General features: G+C 38.6%; 2 protein-coding genes across 3 annotated transcripts in view; both read left to right on the forward strand.

Annotated features, from left to right (window-relative positions):
* Window positions 1-192: 192 nt before the first annotated feature.
* IPPK (inositol-pentakisphosphate 2-kinase) overlaps window positions 193-19,373 on the forward strand; it is a 49,911-nt gene continuing 30,730 nt past the window's right edge. Inside the window, exons 1-2 of one of the 2 annotated variants that reach the window (XM_085073020.1) lie at window positions 193-480; window positions 1,054-1,104. In XM_085073020.1, coding sequence (XP_084929146.1) covers window positions 463-480; window positions 1,054-1,104 — 69 coding nt within the window. In that variant the 5' untranslated portion in view covers window positions 193-462. The remainder of the gene's footprint in view (window positions 481-1,053; window positions 1,105-19,373) is intronic. The other variant, XM_085073021.1, reaches the window with a different exon arrangement.
* On the forward strand, window positions 1,894-3,812 carry LOC146431864 (protein BTG1-like). Its single transcript, XM_085073031.1, has 2 exons — window positions 1,894-2,694; window positions 2,830-3,812. Exons 1-2 carry the CDS (start codon window positions 2,328-2,330, stop codon window positions 3,180-3,182), a joined length of 720 nt encoding a protein of 239 aa, XP_084929157.1. The 5' UTR covers window positions 1,894-2,327; the 3' UTR covers window positions 3,183-3,812.

The raw sequence follows: 19,373 nt of genomic DNA on the forward strand, positions 1-19,373 counted from the left end.
TTAATTTCCATAAATCAATTTACAAATCTCTGCATGGTCTTTCAAGTGAAAACCACTATGTTAGTAGGACATATTTCCAATTCTATCAGAGAATTCTCATTTCTCTTGCTCATCTCATTCCATTTCCCATCACACGCAGGGAAATCAGATCACCGGAGTGTAATTTTCTCTATCCTCGCACCGCACGAGCAGCCTGTAAGCAACCAGAAAGGCCCGAAAATAGCCCTGAGGGTAATTGTTGCCAGCTGGGCTGAAGTGGCAGCAGGTGATGCCAATGGGATCAGCAGTGGGAGCAGCTGCATCTCGTCAGCTCAGGTGCACCGAAAACGGGCAATCCCAGAGGGAAGCAACGCTTGGAGCACTTTAGTTTTGAGGTGCTGGCTGAAGGGTTTCTTTTTGTTTCTCTAAGAAGTTGTGTTTTATCAATTGTGTACCAAACTGGGGAAAGTGTGGTTGGATTTGATGCTCAGACCATTGAAGGTACTGTTTATGTTTAGAATTATTATTCTTTTTCCTCTAGGGGGAATAGTAATGTAATGTTTGTCTTTCTAGTCTAGCCATAAAGAAAAGGTAGTTCTCAGTTTTAAGAATGGGGTTTTTTTTTAATGTTTAGAGAGAGATGCTTCAATGAGATGGAGGTAAAACCAAATTTGTTTTATTTGTTTTAAACATTCTCTTCCAGTTTCTAGTGCTGTTTCCACTGCCTACGTTTATAGAGACATGTATTAAGAGCTCAATTTAAGTAATCTAAAAGTGAACTTGATTTAAACATTACTTAATCTTAATTCTGGGATTGTTTTGGTTTTTGGGTTTTTTTTTGTTTTGATTTGTTTTTTTTTTTGTGATAAAAGAATAGGATTCTGCTTTCATTAATATTTTTTATTATTGTTGCCTTTAAATAACAATATGCTGTATGAGTGATATACCTTCAGTTTTATTTTTTTTCTCTTCCTCTAGCTGAAGTTAAGGAAAAATAGCATGGTAGAATACTTGCACAAACTTTATTTTTAACAAGATAAACCATGATACTGACTCTGCTTTCCTCTAATTCAGATGTTCCTGCTGAAGAGAAAATTATTTGCAGATGATCAGAATAACAACAAAGTAAGTCTGAGCTACAGGATTTGCTTTAAATACTGCTGCTTGTGGAACTGTTTTTGGGTAGGGAGAGAAAGTCAAACAGTTATATATCTGCTGATTTATTCTTGCTTACATTGAGTCTTAAATCTGAAACTCACTGAGGAGAAAACAAGAAATCAAAGCGTAACTTCAGCATTACCTGGCAACTGTGACATCTTTTGATTTTTATAGCCAGAATTTCTTATTTCAATTGAGTGTTCCACGTAGGAGTAATGGATCCAGCTGCCAGACCTCAATCCGTGCAAGCATTGCCATTTGACTCTTGCAATACTTTTAGCTACATTTCATTTGCTTGCTTTGAGTTCTACTCAGATCCTTACTTTAGTTTCTCACAAGCAAGTTACATCCAGAACCTTTAATGTCTGTCTTGGCTTTAGCAGGATCTTGTCTGACTGACTTAGAGTAAAATCACTGGGATAACTGGGAATTTGTGCATTTACTCATATGAGCACACACCTTGTGGAAGGGGGGGAGGTCTTTAACATAATTAAGTTTAATACCTTATGTCTTGATTTGGACAGTTCTTAGTGCTGTTAATTATATGTTTATTCTCAATGCTAGCAAGAATTCCATAACTCCAATGCAAGTGTTGTTTCTTTGTCCCTTTTTTAAATGAACCTGGCCATTAATGGGTTTCGTGCTCTGATTCTCAAAACACTGGATAAACAAAAACTGCTCTAAGTGGATGACTGAATCAGTCCAGGTACCAGCAGAGATTAATTTTTTTAGGTTAATTTCTAGAGCATGAGGTACTGAAATGCAAATAGGACTTCAGTGAAATTTTTTTTATAACAAAACAGCATCTTGATCCAGGTCTGAGAATTGGTTAAGAGAGGAGTAGTCTGGGTTTTGGGCAAGTGTCAATACTTTTGTTATTTGAGGGTCTTGGATCTGTTGCTTGCTGGTAGAGGGGAAGGGAAATCCCACACTTAAAGGATGACCTCGGAGTTGTATGTCTGACATGGTGGGAGGTTTCTAGACTGCGCTTGTATTGATTCCTGAGAAATGTGAGGAGAAAAGATAAAGGCAGGATAACGGCGATGTCTGCCCGAAACGTTGGCAGTGCAGCTGCTGGTGGGATGAGAGGAGCTGCCGCCGGCCTGGGCTAGGAATGAGGCGCCGGGGTAGAGCCCAGCTGTGAGCGCGGAGCGGGCCGCGCGTTCCACCCGTTATTTCCGTTGGGGTCAATGAGAGCCGGGCCGGGCGGAGCAGGAGGCCGGGGGGGATACCTTCAGCCCGGAGCCGCCGAGCGCTGCCCGGCGCGGCGAGGGTGTCCGTGCGTGGGGCTGTCCGTGCGGCCGCGCCGGTCCCGCCCCACCGCCAGCACAACAAACCCGCCCCGTCCCGCCCGCGCCGTGCGGCTGTTGCGCGGAGCCGCCCCCGGCCGCGGGGGCCGGGCCGGGCCGGGCGGCGCTGGCAGCGGGGCCGGGGCGGACATGAGGACCGAGATCTCCACGGCGGCCGCGTTCGTGACCCGCCTCCTGCGGGCCGCCGGCGGGGTCGGCGAGGAGCAGCTGCGGTGCTTCCGCGAGTGCCTGCAGGAGGCGATGCGCGGTGAGTGCGGGGGGGGGCATCCCCTCCATCCCTTCCTTCCATCCCTCCCCTCCGTCCCTTGCATCCCTCCCGCATCCCGCGGGGTCCGGCGGAGCGCAGCCCCGCGCTGAAGCTCCTCTTTGTTCCCTCCCGCAGAGCACTACAAGCACCACTGGTTCCCCCTGGTGCCCTCCAAGGGCTCCGGCTACCGCTGCATCAGGATCAACCATAAGATGGACCCCTTGATAGGAAAGGCGGCGGGGATGATCGGACTGAGCCACGAGAGGCTCTTCCAGCTCTTACCCAGCGAATTAACACTGTGGGTCGACCCCTTCGAAGTGTCCTATCGCATAGGTGAGGATGGGTCTATCTGTGTGCTGTACGAAAGCCCCCAGCCTGGGGGGAAGGCGGCCAAACAGCTGGAGAGCAGGACCAGCTGCAAGGAGGAGTGGAGAATTGGCAGATCCAGCCCTTCCAAGAGTTACAACATGATGACGGTTTCTAGTTAAAAACAACTCTTCCCTGTACAATGTTGTATGTATCCCAACCTCGTGGTAAAGTTAGATGTAACTCAGCCTTTTTGTTTTTTAATTTTTTTTTCACCCTGTAGTCATTAAAGTCGTGGTAGTACTGCCAAGTTCTTCGTGGGCAAGGGCTAATGTATAAAGCAGTTCTTTACACTGCATGTTATTTTCTGGGTTGTGTCCTGTAAATGCACTGTACAGTCTGTGGATCGTTTTACACATTTATATTTTCGAAGAAGTTTTGGCTATTTGTAATAAAAAGCAATATTGTAGCACTCTTTATGATGGGTTTTAGTCAAAATTAGCACTTGCTGAAAAGAAAAATCTGCAATTTGCAGAGCAATAACACAAAGAGGGGTGGGAAGCAGATATAACAAACTACACATAAACCTTTCCAGTGATTTGTCAGCACAGACTTCTCTCAGGGTCATTCAAGTTTGACTGTGAGGCACAGATCACAAAAATAATCCTTTATTTTTCCTTTTTCAAAGCATGCATTTATTTGAGGGCTGGATTCCATTGCACCCCAACATTTTAGCAGGAAGAACTGGGGAATTAGTTGTTTTGTTATTTCTAGTTAATGGGAGTAGAAAAATAAAAACTTGCTTAAACTGCTTTTGACTTGTTTTGTTTTTTTGTTTTGTTTTTCCCCCAGGCCTTTAACATTGCTCTCAAAGCTTATTCTATCAATTTCAAATAATTGCAGAAAGTTCTTTTGTTAAAGAGGTGTAGCTGCGAACATCCATCTTTATTTCAGATCACAACAAAACACTTTATTTTGGGAAAGCTTGCTGGCTTCCTGTCTAGAGCTGAATAATCTGTGTACAGCTGGGTGGGTTTTTTGGTATTGAATGGAAGCAAAAGTACTCTTCTAATATTTGATCTACTGAAAAAAAAAAAAGCTTGAGATTTTTAGGAAATGGAGTTTGTGTTTAAAACTACAATTTAACATCATTTAGGAAGCTTGAGTGAAAATGATCATCAATGCTGTAACTACCTTATCTTTTCTGGAAGGTAAAAACCTGCTGTTTCTGGCTTTGAGTTCCTTATTTTTGTCAGGGTCTCTAATACTAGTTGGGTACAGGTTTTACTAAAAGTATCAAATAGAGTAGATTTGATGTAATAACAAAACTTTGTGTTGCTGGTTTACATGAAGATTCTTAGTGTTGATGTTCTACTAAAGGATTTAATTTAGAGATCTTATGATTCCTATTTTAAGAAGCAGTAGTTTCTAATCCAGCCATAGAAGGCTGTCTGGCATTGCTGTTTTCTGTAGCCTGGTGTTGGAGCATGGTTGAACACTTGATGAAAGGGAGCTTTGTCTGGTGTGAGTATGTCAGCAAAAAAACCCTCCTTGTGCTATGTCAATAACATGGTAGAACATACAGCGAGAGAAGGGGCAAGTCTGGGCAAACTGGAAAGGGCAGAACTCCAGCTCACAAAGAGATTTTTTCTTTGTTTGCCTTAGAAAAAGCTGTGGCTTGTTTCTTGCTGTTTGCTTATTATGTCAGAGGCAGGCTTGTCTAGTGGTATTTGCTTAATCTGGAGGAAATGCATAGTGCAATTTTCTTAGTAATTAAAACTCAGTAAAAATTGATTGTGTGTTTCTAGTCTATCACTCCAATAAATAAGTCTGGGTTACTTTAACAAATGGATGTTAAAGGTCTGGTGGTAAATTGCCTTTTTATTAGATAAGATTGGAAATCGGTTTCTCATGACATTGTTTTAGTCTCTTGGGCAGATAGTAACACTTTCCTATTCCTCTCTGAATAATCAGTGTGGGTAATCCTATTTCCTTGGGACCTCTGAGGGATGCATTTGACACATTTGTCAGTAATTGAACAGAATAACTTTAAATCTGCCAAGGGTGAGGTGCCTTTTTTGATTAAATTTCATTTGAAAGGTAATTTGCCTTGCTGCACATTATATTAACAGGCTGCTGGAAAAGATGGGTATGAGGTCTTCTGCTTAACAGCAGGTTTTCCATAGCAGGAAACACCTGAAGTGGAATTGAAGATGACTTGGGAGACAGGATATGATTTCCAGCTGCTGGGTGGGGTTTGAGGCAAAGGAGGGTATAGCAGGTTTGTCAGATGTTCTTTTCTTGCCCGGTGACTGTCCATGTAGGAGCAGAGAAAAGCCTGAATTAATCCAGCCATGATGGATTCTGTTGCTTTTATTAATCCTCCCCTGAGCAATGGGATATTTCAGATGTTATATAATACCATATCTCCAGTATCATATGCTCTCTGCAGGTTTGATGTCTATCATTGCATGGACAATTTAATGCAAGTTAAGTTTCACATATTTAAGCTACTGGCATAGAGTTGAAGTCACTCTGCAGAGAAGCAAGTGGGGATCACTGGGGAGCAGAATAAAACCCACTGAAGCAAAGAAAACACCTGAGCTACAAGTGCACACACTGTGATATGTGTGCCATCTAGAACTGCATTCCTTTGCTTTCAAAAATGTCAAAGATGTACTGACAGCACAAAGGCTCTTCTGTGGGAATAGAGTGCTTGGTAGTAAGCCAGGGAGGCAGTTATTTGGAGGAGGTAAATAAAATTAACTTTGTGTTAAGGTGATAAGAAGGTGATAAGTTTTGTGTTCTGCTGTTGCAACAAACAAGGCACAATCTTAACATCTTTAAAATGACACTTGTGACACAAGATAGACCACATGTAATCAGTCTTGACTTAGAACAGAATGGTTTGGATTCTGCAGGAAGGGTTATTGCATGCTGGCCTCCTTGAAGCAGTAATAATATATGGAGAAGAATCAGTATATGCTTGTTTGGATGAGGATGGGTTAACTGTTGGATAACTAAAGCTGAAATAGAAGAAAAAACCCATACGTTTGCCTGTTTCTCCACAATGTTGCCTTGCTGCCAAATTAATTACATAACATTTGTCTGAGTGGTAAAATCCACCTGAGACAGAAGGTTCTGCTAGTTTCTACAGCCTGACCACTTCTGTACTGCAATTATTGTGTATCATCCTCCTGACACATTACTTGTACCTAAGAGATGTATGGTTTTGATATGAGAATTTCAAGAGATAAGGGAGCGAATTGTCTGTACTTGTTTCAGATTCTATTGCCTTTAGTGCTAGGTAAATTAAAATAAGAAATTTGGAATGTTTAGGTTTAGTTTCTAAACACTGGTGTCCTTATTTTTTTATCCTCAAGATGAAAGGCTTTTCAGTGTGTAGCACTTTATGTTGCAATCAAATTAAGCCTGTTTTTTGTATTTAAAGGATTAAAAAGACTAATCTTTTTAAGTTTGAGTAGAAATAATTTTCTTTTAACTGGGATTTACATACATGCTTTTTTGGCCAACACTTGTTCCATTTTTAATATGTGCCTGAGAATGTGTTCCCAAGAAATGAGTGCAGTGAACCAGCTGATCCGGATCGCTCCGTTCCCACCACGATTTGCTCTTCACCAGCACTGACAGTGCTGTGAGCTTCACTTCTCTGAGAACAATGGAGAAGTACTGACAGAATCGCTAAAAATATGAGGTCTTTCACTTAACTCATTTTTAATTCCTGCAATGCATCCTTCACTGCTATTTTGTCTAGAATGCCATGTATTTTAGCTGAAGTGCCCTGTTAAAACCTAAATAATGAGTTTGTGCTTGTGAGTGCTCACACAAAGGACAAATCCCAGGTTTGTTTAATAGCTTTCTATAAAGCTGTGTTGATTTCCATTAATGATATTGTTCTCCTTTGAATTATATTCTTATTATGAAGTGAATTAATACCTGATTAATTAACTTCCTTTTCACATTTAATCCATGATTAAAAGTCTTGTTAGTCTCCTGTAATTATTAGCTGTTAGTTTTTTTTATATTGAGACACCTACTGTGGAGAAATTTTCTATTTGTTCTCACATGCACTGGAAAATAGACATTGGGGTCCCACTGATATCCAAAGGCAGTTCTCTTGGGCATTTTTCTAGACTTAGTGGTTATATTTTTCCTTATGAAATCCTAAAATTTATTATTTTTATGTTTTCTGGTCTATTGAGAAGTATATTTTCATTATTTCATTATCTTCATGCAGTACAAAGTCACCAGCATTATCAAATACAGGTAGGAAATGTTTATTGATCACTTCCAGCATTTTGCTGATCCCTTTAGCAATTTTACCATCTTCATCTTTTCAGAACTAGAATTCATTTAAATTACTGATGTATCTTAAAAGGTCTTTGATTTTCTTAGCTGTTTTAACCATGGGCTTTCCTGTCATGTTTTTAGCTTCCTTCAGATTTTTTTTTTCAACTTCACAATAATCCGTGGATGTTGGCTTTTTTCTGTTTCACCTTAGGTTTTTTTGATTGTGACTCAGAATTTGGATCTAATTGTAATCTCTGCCTCATGTTGTCTCAGTGTAGCAGTACTCAGCCATCACTTTGGCTGTGTGATTCCTTCAGGCTGATCCATGTTGCCATGGCAGAGTAGGAAGATTTGTATTCTTGGGTAATAGAGGTGTGCTGGTTCTTGACTAGTGAGGTTGATACTTTTTATAAATTATTTTTCTCATGGTGCCAGAATTACTCATGGTAATATTTATGCTATAGGAGTAATATTTATTTTCATGGTTTTCTTGCTGTGGAGTGAATTTATTCCAGTAATAACAAGTGATAGTTTGCCTTCTGTTAGAAGGCTATGTAAAATTTTCATTGAGAAGTAAACTGCTGATTTTAGCTTGTAATTTGGGTAACTTTGGGGGGCAATATATTTTAATTGAGATGGAATTGCATGGAAGGATCTTTGATCTGCTTGGGAGAGTCCTTTTGCACTGTGAGATTCAGCTGCCCATCATTTGCAATCAGCAGGACTATCAATGTCTAAAAGGTGTCAGGAGGCAATGAGAGGGCAAATTAAATTGTGATTTGTGACCATCTTGGTTTTATCATTACTTTAAACTACTGGGCTCAGGATTATTGATGGTAATGTTTGCATAACCTCATTAGGAGAAGCTGCTATGTTATAACAATTATTCTTCCCAGTAGTTCTTAAAAATCCAAAGAAATAAAACCTGTAAAAGACAATAAATATCTGTTCAGCTAAATGAAACAGCAAATCAGTATTAAGCCACTGAAAGACAAAGCTGCAAATATCTCTCTTGATAAAATAACTTCAAAACATAGTAGGAAGAAGAAAAATTATATCACCAAAATATTCTATAATGTTTCAAGCAAACCTGCTAAATAAATGCCAATCTTAGAGAAATAAGTTTGAAATTCTGGGGATATGCCAAGGAGGAAAGCTCATCTTTGAAACAAAACACATTTTTAGAAGAAAAATGCATATATAAAAGTAAATGTAGTCTTTGTAGATGCTGTGATGCAGCATGTTTCAATATGAACTTTTAGAGGATAAATTCTCATCAACTTTATTTGTAGTTCAGTAGTAGTGAGTACAATGAACTTCACAAAGCAGTTTTTACTGTAGAATTGTGGTGCCTGCAGGATGATGTTTGGGATGAAGCAAGAGCCCAGTCATGCAAACTAGGCTTAAATTGATCATTTCAATGATCAATTAGTAACTTTGGCCTCAGATGACTGATGTTACTTATATAACTCCCAGGATTTTCTGCTACATGAATGGAAAAATGAACAAACACACAAGAAACTGAGGGGAAAAGTAGGTTCTACCAGAAAATACTTCATGATCTGTCTGGGCCCTGGTTGTTGCAGCACTTCTGGGTAGGCAGAAGAGAATGCTGCAGAGAAGCAAGATTGTTATGTCATCAAATTTGTAAACTTCATTTTACACTCAGTGCCACCAAGGAACTTGCTTTGTTCCACTGAGACTCTGAGGAGGAAAGGAACTTGCCTGTTATTTATAAATATTTACAAATACTTAGAAATTACATTGCCTGCAAGACCTAAGCTTTATTTTGCATGCTGCGTATAGGTGAGTAAAATACTAATGAGAATTCATAGTGTTCTGCATTTTTATATGAAATTCTACTTTAATAATTGTACATATGTATGATATGAATATGCAGTTTGTGGCTAGCACAGTTTTTCCCATGGGAAGTTTTCTTGTGTTTTTGTAAATAAGGATAAAGTTTGGATGTTTTGGAACAGTGTCCCAGAACTTGGACAGTGCAGGCCTGGCCAATCAGGCCTGGGGGAAGGCTTCTGACTGACCAATCTGGGTGACTTTTGAGAACTCTATAAATGTGATGAAATCAAAACAATAAAGGTCATTCCTTCTTGCCACTGAGAACCGATGCATTCATTACTCTGCTAGCTGCTCAACAGCGACAGCAGTTAACACTTTGCACTAGTCCCCTACATATTATTTATACAACATCATTAGCATCAAAACTGCATTCTGTAAATGTTTCTGTTGCGAATGTGCAACCTGAGGGTTAAATTTGCATAAAGACACATGTAGGAGTGATGGAAAAGAACATAAGCTACTACAGTGCTTAGGCTTTTATATGTTCTTGGAATAGATTACTACAAAAGCTGACCCCTTAGACTTGCCTTATCTCATTCTGAATTTAGATTATCAAGAATAAATGGGAACCGAATTCTCATAATGTGTATGATGACATAATGTTTTATTTAGGGCTCAAAATAATGTATTACTCATTCAAATCCTCTCTTCTGGGAAGTGTGTTTTTCTGTATGTAACAGAGGTCACATCTCTCCTGACTGCATGTTAAGGGATGATACAAGAGTTTTGTAAATGAATTTTTCCTGTGGATAGGAAAAAGATGCACAAATGTGTTGGGAGAGAGTTGTTTTCTTCTTTTTGCCTCACCGTATATGATGGGCTGATACTGAAACCATTGGATATTTTGATGTTGCTTGTGAGATAATTTTTGAAATGTTGATGCGTGCATGCTGAGTCATCAATTAAGGGTAATTAAATATGTACTTGAATTTAGTAGTTGTGCTGAACATTTAATGTGGAATTAAGTATTTTGATGGATGGAGGTTTTGCTGAACAAAATTAATTCCGAGTCATGAATTGCGATATTTATGCAACACTTGATTTTATCATTAGTCTTTTCACTGATGTTTAGCTAATGTCTCTGACAGGCCTTTTCCAATGACTCAATGCTATGCTTTTTAAGTTGTTGCTTCTGCAGAAGTCAGTGGAATCCCTCCTAGCATTAAAAGCCTTTTGGCTCAGGGCTGGATGAACAGTTGAGGTATGTGCACTGTTTAATTCAGCCCTGTGTGGTGCATTCATGGAGCTGCTTCCAGTTGCTCAAGAATCAAATGAAGATATTATTGTAGCTGAAACCTTAGCTGTTCTGTGAGTCACCTCAGCAGAAAGGAAAATAATTTGTCTATGTTGTGTCACAACTGTACACGGGCACCATATGGCTTGATGGTATATTCAGGGAAAGCTGTATGTTTTCTAAAGAATTTCCTTTTCTTTCCACAAGTCTTTAATATTGATTCTTTTCCTAAATGTGTTCTAAACCACTGAACACTGAACTCCCCAAAAGGGCTTCATTTTAGCTGTGATCCAGAGGGGGCTGTGCATCTGTCTCTGTTTATGACTAGAAATCAGCAGAAAAGCACATACCAGGCAGCTTGTTGCCCTTTCCCCTTCCCTTCTTCCAGAATTGGTCTTTCTCATAATCTCTTCTCATTAAATTTGTTAAATGTTTGCATTGACATGAAATGAAGAGATTAATCTTTGTTTATTGGCAGACACCATGTCTTGACAATGAATGTGAAATTGGGATAGAAACCAGAACTGGATGAAAAGGGAAGGTGAATCCAGAGCTTCCATGAGGCATTTTTTCCAGCCTTATTACAGCTCCTGTTTTTGTACCAAATGTAACACAATATTGCAATGAGCGTTTTGTAGTCTGTTCTTACTGGCAATAAGCCACTGGAAGCTCCTTTTGCAAAGAGAATTATATGTTTCACTATCACTTCACAGGGAACCATGGTTGGGAATACTGAGATCTGGTGTCAGCTTTGTTAACTGTGTGAGGGCAAACAATTATGCTTTGGAAAAAGTTACCTGTAACATATTCAGCATATCAGACAGGATCCTAAATACTATTTACTTTTTTTTTTTCTTTTTTCGTGTACCTTCTGCTAATAGGTTTTAGAATATTTGGAATTTTACAGCAGTTTTTCCTTTGGTGGTTACTTCAGTATTTCTGAAGATTGAATTTGGGTGACAGTGCTGGCTTATTGTTCTTGTTGTAACTTATCTCCTGGTGTGGGATCACTGCTTAAAAACTAAATATTTAACATGTTGCTGTGATGAATTATTTGCACTGCTTCAGGCACATAATTAAACAAATTAAAGCTGGAACTCCATTTTCAGCATCTCAGCTTTATGCCTATCTACAACTAGTTTTATTCTTATTTAAAACTGCCAATGAAGTAGTAGCCCTAAAATATATTGTTAAACTGTGACACCCAGTAAGTATTCTTCATTTATAGTACTGTTGTCTCCTGTTTCATGGCATTTTTTTTTGTTTGAATTCACTGAATGTTACTTATCTTTCCTTCTGTTCCCCCCAAATTTTTAAGCACTGTTTTCACAACAGAATCCGTGTGGATGTAGTCAGAACTGTTCTCTAGTTTTTTCCAATATTCTTCTTTCCTACCTGTGTCACATCAGTGATGGCTTTTACCCTGTTCCACCGACGTTCTTCAGTAGCTGTTGAGTGTTTTCCCCGTTTCAGAGGAATGGGAGACCTGTCACCCAAAGGGACAGTGTGAAAGGAAGTGTTACCATTTACAGGCTGTAATCCTGTGTTCTGACAAACATTTCACTGTGCTGCAGAAAAACAGAGGAACTGAAAACTTTGTATGCAAAATCTAAAGGTAGTTGCCCTCTTTATAAAAAGACAAGGCTGAGCTTTTTAATGATTAACGGTCTTGGGGGATTTTTTTTTTCTACCCGCATGGTTTATTTATGGACCTGCTATTTGCATCTTTGTTTATACTTTTTGGAAGTGAGACTATTTTTTATATTTTTATGTAGTCCACTTGGTGCCTTTGTGGGCATCTTCATGTAAAACCAAATAAAGCAGTAGATCAGTGTTCTTTATTTAATGTATTATATAAACTCCCCATTCATATAAAATGGTTCCTGTGTATTTGTTTTAATTGAATGACTTATCTAATAACTGACTTACCAGTAACACTTCCTTTACTTTAGACATCTTGTTTGGAATTATTGCTTTAGGAAATCTGTAGCAGAAGAATGGTTACTTTTGCTGAAGGCAAATATTTGTTAGAACCAATTATTCTTGTTTGATTCTGCAAGAGTTAAAGACTAAAATATATGTGAAATCAAATGGGTATTTTAAGTTGGCAGTAATGTGAAGGAGTGGGCCTGAGACTTTGATAGCAGGAAAGGACAATTAACTCTATATCATGCATCATGGTCTAAAAGGACAGTATGACGCTTGTGAAAGTTTGCTGTCATTTCACTTTATTCCTAATATGTACATGGGTGTGCTTGTTTTGAAGATCCTGTGAATATCATCAAGATCTTGTAAAGCTTATATATGTACAGGGATAACAAAAAACCCTACAATACAACAACTGTCCTTCTAGAACGTGGTATAGCAAGAATGCTCCAGCAGGAAGGGAATTATAGCTCATAAAGTGCAGCATCTCTGGTTATGAAATAAAGCATCACTTCCTAAATCTACTGCTAGTAAAGGGAAATTCCTGATAGATCAAGCTATTTATATGGGTGTACTGGGTTTTCCAGTGAGGTCTTTGCTCTGTCCCAGTGTTCCAATGATCTCTTCTCTCAGTAAAGTGGTAATGCTTGAGCAGGATTATTTGGCATTCAGCAAAACATCCCGCAAAGTATCCCCTGTGGGAAGAGCCCAGAGTGGTGAAATGATGCCTGCAGGCAGATGAGGGGAGTGGGGGCAAAGGTGGAAGTGATGGGAAATGAAAGGGAAATTCAGGCTTTTCTCAAAACTCAGAAGGACCCTTGGGAAATGTTCATGAACTGGAAGGAATGCATTTGGGGAAAAGCTAAAAGCTTGGAGGATAAAATCTGTATGCTTGTCCTACTTTAAATGATCATAGGATAATTCTTGTACAAGAACTTTCTAATAAATAATTTTTCCACCTCTCAGGGACACTGAATTGTCCAGGGAGGTTTAATATTATGTATAACTGTACAGAGAACAGTTAAGTTCTGGTTAGGCTGTTCCTTTTTTGAAGTAATTGCTGTGCGCAATTTTTGGTGAGCCAGATTTTGGCAGATAATATGGGTTATTCTGAAATGGCATTTTCTCCTTTGAATCAAAATTAATCTAATCTCCTTTAAAGCCTCTTTATGCAATTTTGGTTTAACGCTGTGTCTTTGATAAAGAATAGTTATGGTATGATTTTCACATCATGATAAATTATGTTCTAGGACTAACCTCTGAAATGCAATTTGCTTAAAATAATAACAGTTCAGGCTTAGGACCTTTGATATTCTGCACCTTTCTTGTTTTATTTGCATCTGTTTTCCTTTCTTCTGTGTTTTGACTGCATCTTTACAACAGCCATCTGTAATCCTCACTCCTATTTTAAGTTTTTAGTTTTGTTTATTTTCATTGACTTAGAACCTCTTCTGGTGCACTGAGACTAAAAAGACAGCAAAAAATACATGCTTAAGTTCAGGGTGACCTGTTATCCCATACTGTTTCCCACAAAGTTCTTCATTATTTTTTCAATGCTAATGCTTTTAAACAAAAATGTTAACAAGATAAATCAGCATATTTTTAATTAATTTTATTTCAGAAGTTTTTTTTTAAAATTACCTTTTTAAACAAACAAAAAAAACCTCAACAGCAAAAATGTCCATCAAACATTTCTGTTTGAAACAAATAGTGGTATGGGATAGCTGATTTAGGAACACTGTGAAGCTTCAGTAAAATTAAAAGAAACTTAAATGATGGGAAGTCTTTGAGCAATCTCCTTAGATGTGTTTCTGTATTAACCAGGAGCCAGAAAGGAGATTCAGAGCTGCTCCTTTCACTGAATTGTTTGGGATCTCCCAATCATATGAGGAGTGTTTGCAAATGGCTTTGCTGCTGAAAAAAGACCCCTAAAATCAAACAACCCCAAAATCCAGTTCTATAGATTTTATTCTCTGGGATCTGGGAGATGTACTTGGAGAGAAAAAAACAGTAATACGCCTGATAGTATCTCCTCAAACCAGCAGATGAGGCTGTTTCCCATTTTATCTGTTTTGCAACACTGAATGCCTGGAAACCTGTAACTGCAAGTAAATCCTTATCTCCAGGTATGATTTGGTAAATGCCTTTTTTTTTCTCCCCCCACTGTAACACAGTGTCACAGGTTCTTAGATAGGTTCAGAGCCAGCCATCAAGAAGGACATCAATGTATATTTTCTTAATCTATAAATTCATGCCAGATGGATTTGTACCTTTCAAGGTGCCAAGCTTTGGGTGAGAATGGGCTTCACTGCTTTTTGGGCCTGATTCTGTTTTAACAAGTGTAGAACTTAATTTAGATTTTATGCTCACTCAATCATCTTAAATTTAATTCCTTACTAAAAAGCTTTGAGAGATACATGGCGTATAAGTGTGTATCTATAGATTCATATTCCAGTATTCATCTTCCTGTCACTGTTAGGAATAGTTTTCTTTTCCAGGCAACTTGGATTTTTTTTTTCCTGGAAATCTGTTGGAAAGGTGTGAGATTAAAAGAAATAATAAATATTAGTAATGAGCATACAAGTGAGACACCGCCATAAAGATTTTTATTGCAATGGATATTGCACTTAGTTTTGGCAGACGTTCAGTCAGGGACAGCTCATAATTACTTGTTAGGTATCCACTTCATTCCACCTTAATCAAGAGAACTGTAGATTGTCACCTTTGAAATAGCTGTTTTAAATCAATAAAGTTCAGTGGAATGTGTGATCATTTGATGATGCAGATTCCTTCAATTCTCTTTTATAAACTGGGTAGACCGAGCAGTGAGGGCATGGGAGAACTTGAATACATGTGTTTTTCTGGGGGAGTAAGGAAAAAAATACCCCAAAAAACCCTGTCAGTGACAGCTCCTGCACTGCTGAATGAACCATAGTTCTCTCTCCCAAAACATTTCCTCTTTGTTGTGCTTTCTGCTGCTTTTTCAGAGCACACCCAGAGATATCTGTTCCTTCTGTGTATTTTCTCCTTTCCTTGGAGGGGCCCCACGTGTTCGCCCTGCCAGGAGGCTCTGCAGCTGCTCAAAGTGCAGTTTCATAATCAGCTTAGTGTGGTCTGAGAGTGAGCTGGCAGCAGAATGGCAAATCCTGCGCTCCCGAATGGTTTGGGACGTGTTCCCATTCCTCCTCCAGTGACGGCTGGAGCACTTGTGTGGCTGTGCCGTGTGTCACACTGCTTTGCTGAGTCAACTAAACTATTTTTTGGGAAAGAAAAATCCCACCAGAGAAAACTTGACCATTCATTTGATGAATAGTCTGTTCTAACATGCCTTGTGGGTGTCCATATGCTAAGGGCCATGGGAAGAGAGACACAGGAATATCCAGCCAGATTTGGAATGGAGAATAAGATCACCCTTTTGAGATTCCCTAATGTTTATATTAGTGTCTCTACTTCGGAAACTCCATTTTATCTGTGTTTATGTGTTTGAGATGACAGATAATGTGAGGTTTAGTATTTGAGAAGTTGTCTCCTGGCTATTTATAGGTTCTGTTTATTGATATCAATCGATTCCAGTAAACGGGGTTCTTCAAGAGAGCTGGCTGGGGGGAACATTAATTTTTTATGGTGCCATTTGAATACAGAGATCACTCCAAAATTGTTAACACTACAGTCAACAAAATGTGATGTGTATGAATTTAAGGAGCTATCTCTTTGAAAGTATTTGATAGCTGTGCCAGGTAATATAAATCTGAATTTCTCAGTAAGTACAAAAGAAACTGATGCTCAGTCTGTCTGTACCACTCCCATGTACTGCTGTTTGATGTTTCCAGATATCAAGTGGAATGTTAACATGTGACTAATTCCCACCAATTTGTAATTTATCTTTGGGAGACCTTGTACTCGGTGAACTAAAAGTTCTAGTGGGGAAGGTTTCAAGGTTTTCCCACACAAGTCTGTTGCCAAATGACGGAGGTTTAGCTGAAAACCAGGTTAACATAAATGTCCTCTTCCCAAAGAGGCTGACACAGGGCTTGTGTCAAAAAGAAATTTAATGCTGTCCTTTAACCATTAACAGGTCCAAGGGCTGAGCACAAGGCTGGGGTATGTTTGCAATATGAGACAATAAAGTGTTTCCCCAGGAGCAGTCACAAGAGGTGTTTGATCGTAGCAAACAGTGTAGCATTAACAGCCAGGTACTTGCACTGGGGAGTGTTGGCCTGGCCTGAAAGCAGCACCAGTCCTGTGGCTATGTGACTTGGGCCCAAGCTACAGAACTGCTCTGCTTTCCCCTCTTTGTTGAAAGAGTATTTTGGTTTTTAGTTGCTGGTAAGTCCTTTAATACAAGGCAAGACCTAAAAGATCTTTATCCCTTCATCTTTCCTTCCTTGCCCGAAGATTAGAGGCTGTAAGAAAAGATTTTAAGGAGGTGTTTAGATGGGGATGGTCTTGTTCCCTTCTGCCTCACTAACCTGTCAAAGCTACTAGGATTTCACCATAGTCTTCTGCTTTAACGACCTCTTACAGTTTATCTTCTTTTCCATGTATTTTCTCTTACCAGCCAAAAAAATTCACCACAACATTGTTTTTAATTTGTTTGTGTTTTGGGTCATGCCCCCTAGTAAACAGTTGTGATTTTTTTTTTTAAATAAACACACTCCTGTGTCTATACACAGGACTCCTGTGTATAGAAAGTGTTTTTTAATTGTCTTGTCTATGTGTAAAAAATTTTGTCTGTCCTGGAAATTTGTTGGACTTAATATATAGTAGAATTCTTCTTTATACTGTGTTTATAACTTTATAACTCCCTCAAACTGTACATAGCTATTAAACATCTTGGTAGTTATAATGTCTGTTTATCCACATCCGTGGAAGTTTGCGCAAGCTCTTATCAGTTAACAATATAGATGTGGTTTTATCTTTATTCACCTGAAGTCATCTTTCTTGCTACTTGCAGCCCTATTCTTGAAGCCATGACTTCCTTTATTTCTAAAGTATTTTACTGTGGTTTGAAGTACCACATATGCTTTCTAAAAAAGCCACTGAATGACACACTCCAGTCCTATTCTAATATTTTTTTCTTTGGAGGGTCAGTGATTCTGAGTCAGTGTGAGATTGTGAAATCACAGTTGGAGCATGAGATTTCCTGCACTTTTAGTATGTGTGTGAAGTTACGTAGCAAAACTAGGGATTCAAGAAATAACAGTGGCATGGAGCAGTGGTGTTGTCCTGATATGAGGAAAAAACAAAGCTTGAACATTTGAATGATGTGTGAGTAACATAAGTATATTCCATTTCTGCTCGTCTGAGTATTAAAAAAGTATGAAACTCAATCCTATTTAAGTACAGTTCTATCTTTTTAAACTGAAAATGGTGTAGTAGTTTAAAACAAATAGTAATAGTATTTTGTGGCACAATTTCACTGTGGTATAATCAAGTCCATTTAATATTCTTGGACTCACTGCCTTGAATTTGTGATTTTTTTTTTTTTTTTAAAACCTGATTTCTTCAGGCAGACATTTCTAGGTCACAGGATAGGATCTTTTGTGTCATGATTACTCTTTTCATAAAGAACAAAATACCCTTTCTTTTATTTGGAAGCCTTTCATTTTAGGAACCCGGAGAACTAAGATGTACCTATTATAGCAAAAATCCTTCTCATGAGCTTACAAGACCATTGTATTATTGGCACCCAATTATATCATGTGTCTGAGGTAATGCTTTTTTTTTCCCCTCAGATGTAGATTTAATGAACTTTTTATAGCAAAGATTGTTAACATGAAATACTTGCCTGATACTGATTTTTTTCCTCCTCAAAGTGAATTGTGGACTGTTCTTACCATTTCATTCTCATTACCTGCTTAACTTACAAATTGCAAAAGATGGCAAATGAGGGAGTCCAGTGTCGATGGCTTCCTAACACTGCAGAATCCTAAGAAACAGGGATAGTGCAATAAAGCACAATACAGTTACAGGACTCTGAGGAAATATATGTCAGGCCTGTGGTGTTCTCCTGACTCCTTTATGTTACATCAAAAAAGAACTGCTGAAGGGATGAAGTGGGAGCTGTAAAAATGAAGGTATGATTACATTACACATTCCTGCTGCAGTTTTAAACTCGCTTATTTACATACTAAAATACCACGGGATACCTGGCCATCTGCTGAAATCCCCAGGTGGATTTTGCAGGTCACTGAGCTCTGTGCTCACAGACCTCAAGGCACCTAATTAAAACCCATCCAGGTATGTCCACACCAGCTGTAGTTACACCACCTGACAGGGGAATTCCAGTTAAGCAATAGCTGAATGTCATTAATGGCACCAAAGCTTCTGATACGTCAGTCCAAGCACATTGTAGATAAAACCTGAAGTGAGTAATAAAACCTGATAAAGCAGGGAGAAATAGCATATGTTAAATAGGCTTTTGTTCCTCCAGGTTTAAGTTTTACCAGTGTATTTTCAGAGCACCACCTCCCATTGCCCAAGTGGTAGTTCTGCACCTTGGAATGCTAGAGGAAAAGGTGGAGAGGGAAGTCACCTTCTAGAGAGGAGGAGTATGTTAAAACTTGGTGTTCTCAATCTTGTTTACCCTTGCACTCAGAACCTCCACTTTATTTTTAACTCTGTAGGTGTGCATTTTTCAGAACTATGAAAGAATTTGCTGTGCTAGAGTTCCCTTTAAAACTGAGACAGATTAGTTTTGCCATTGCAAGACAACACATTGGTGTTATTTCCCTTTGCATTTTTCTCCATGTAAGCCTAGTAAGTGTTCAAATTCTATTTCCCTGAAGTATAGTTATTTTTAATGAAAGTATCATAAATACCACAATCTTACAGTCCTGAGTGAAACTTCTGTGCAGCACTCTTAAAAGTCAAAATAGTATGGTTAATTATTGTATGTTAGATATGCGTTTCTAGTTACACAACATAGAGAAACTTTGCAAACACAGAAACCTACTTTAAATATATCAGTCATTATTTTGATCAAATGGCCAAAGGAGCAAGAATTTCCTTTTTCATGTAGGCATCTATAGAATGCTAAAAA

The sequence above is a fragment of the Lichenostomus cassidix genome, chromosome 12 (genome assembly GCF_008360975.1).
Source record: "Lichenostomus cassidix isolate B80296 chromosome 12, HeHo_3.0, whole genome shotgun sequence".
Classification (NCBI taxonomy): domain Eukaryota; kingdom Metazoa; phylum Chordata; class Aves; order Passeriformes; family Meliphagidae; genus Lichenostomus; species Lichenostomus cassidix.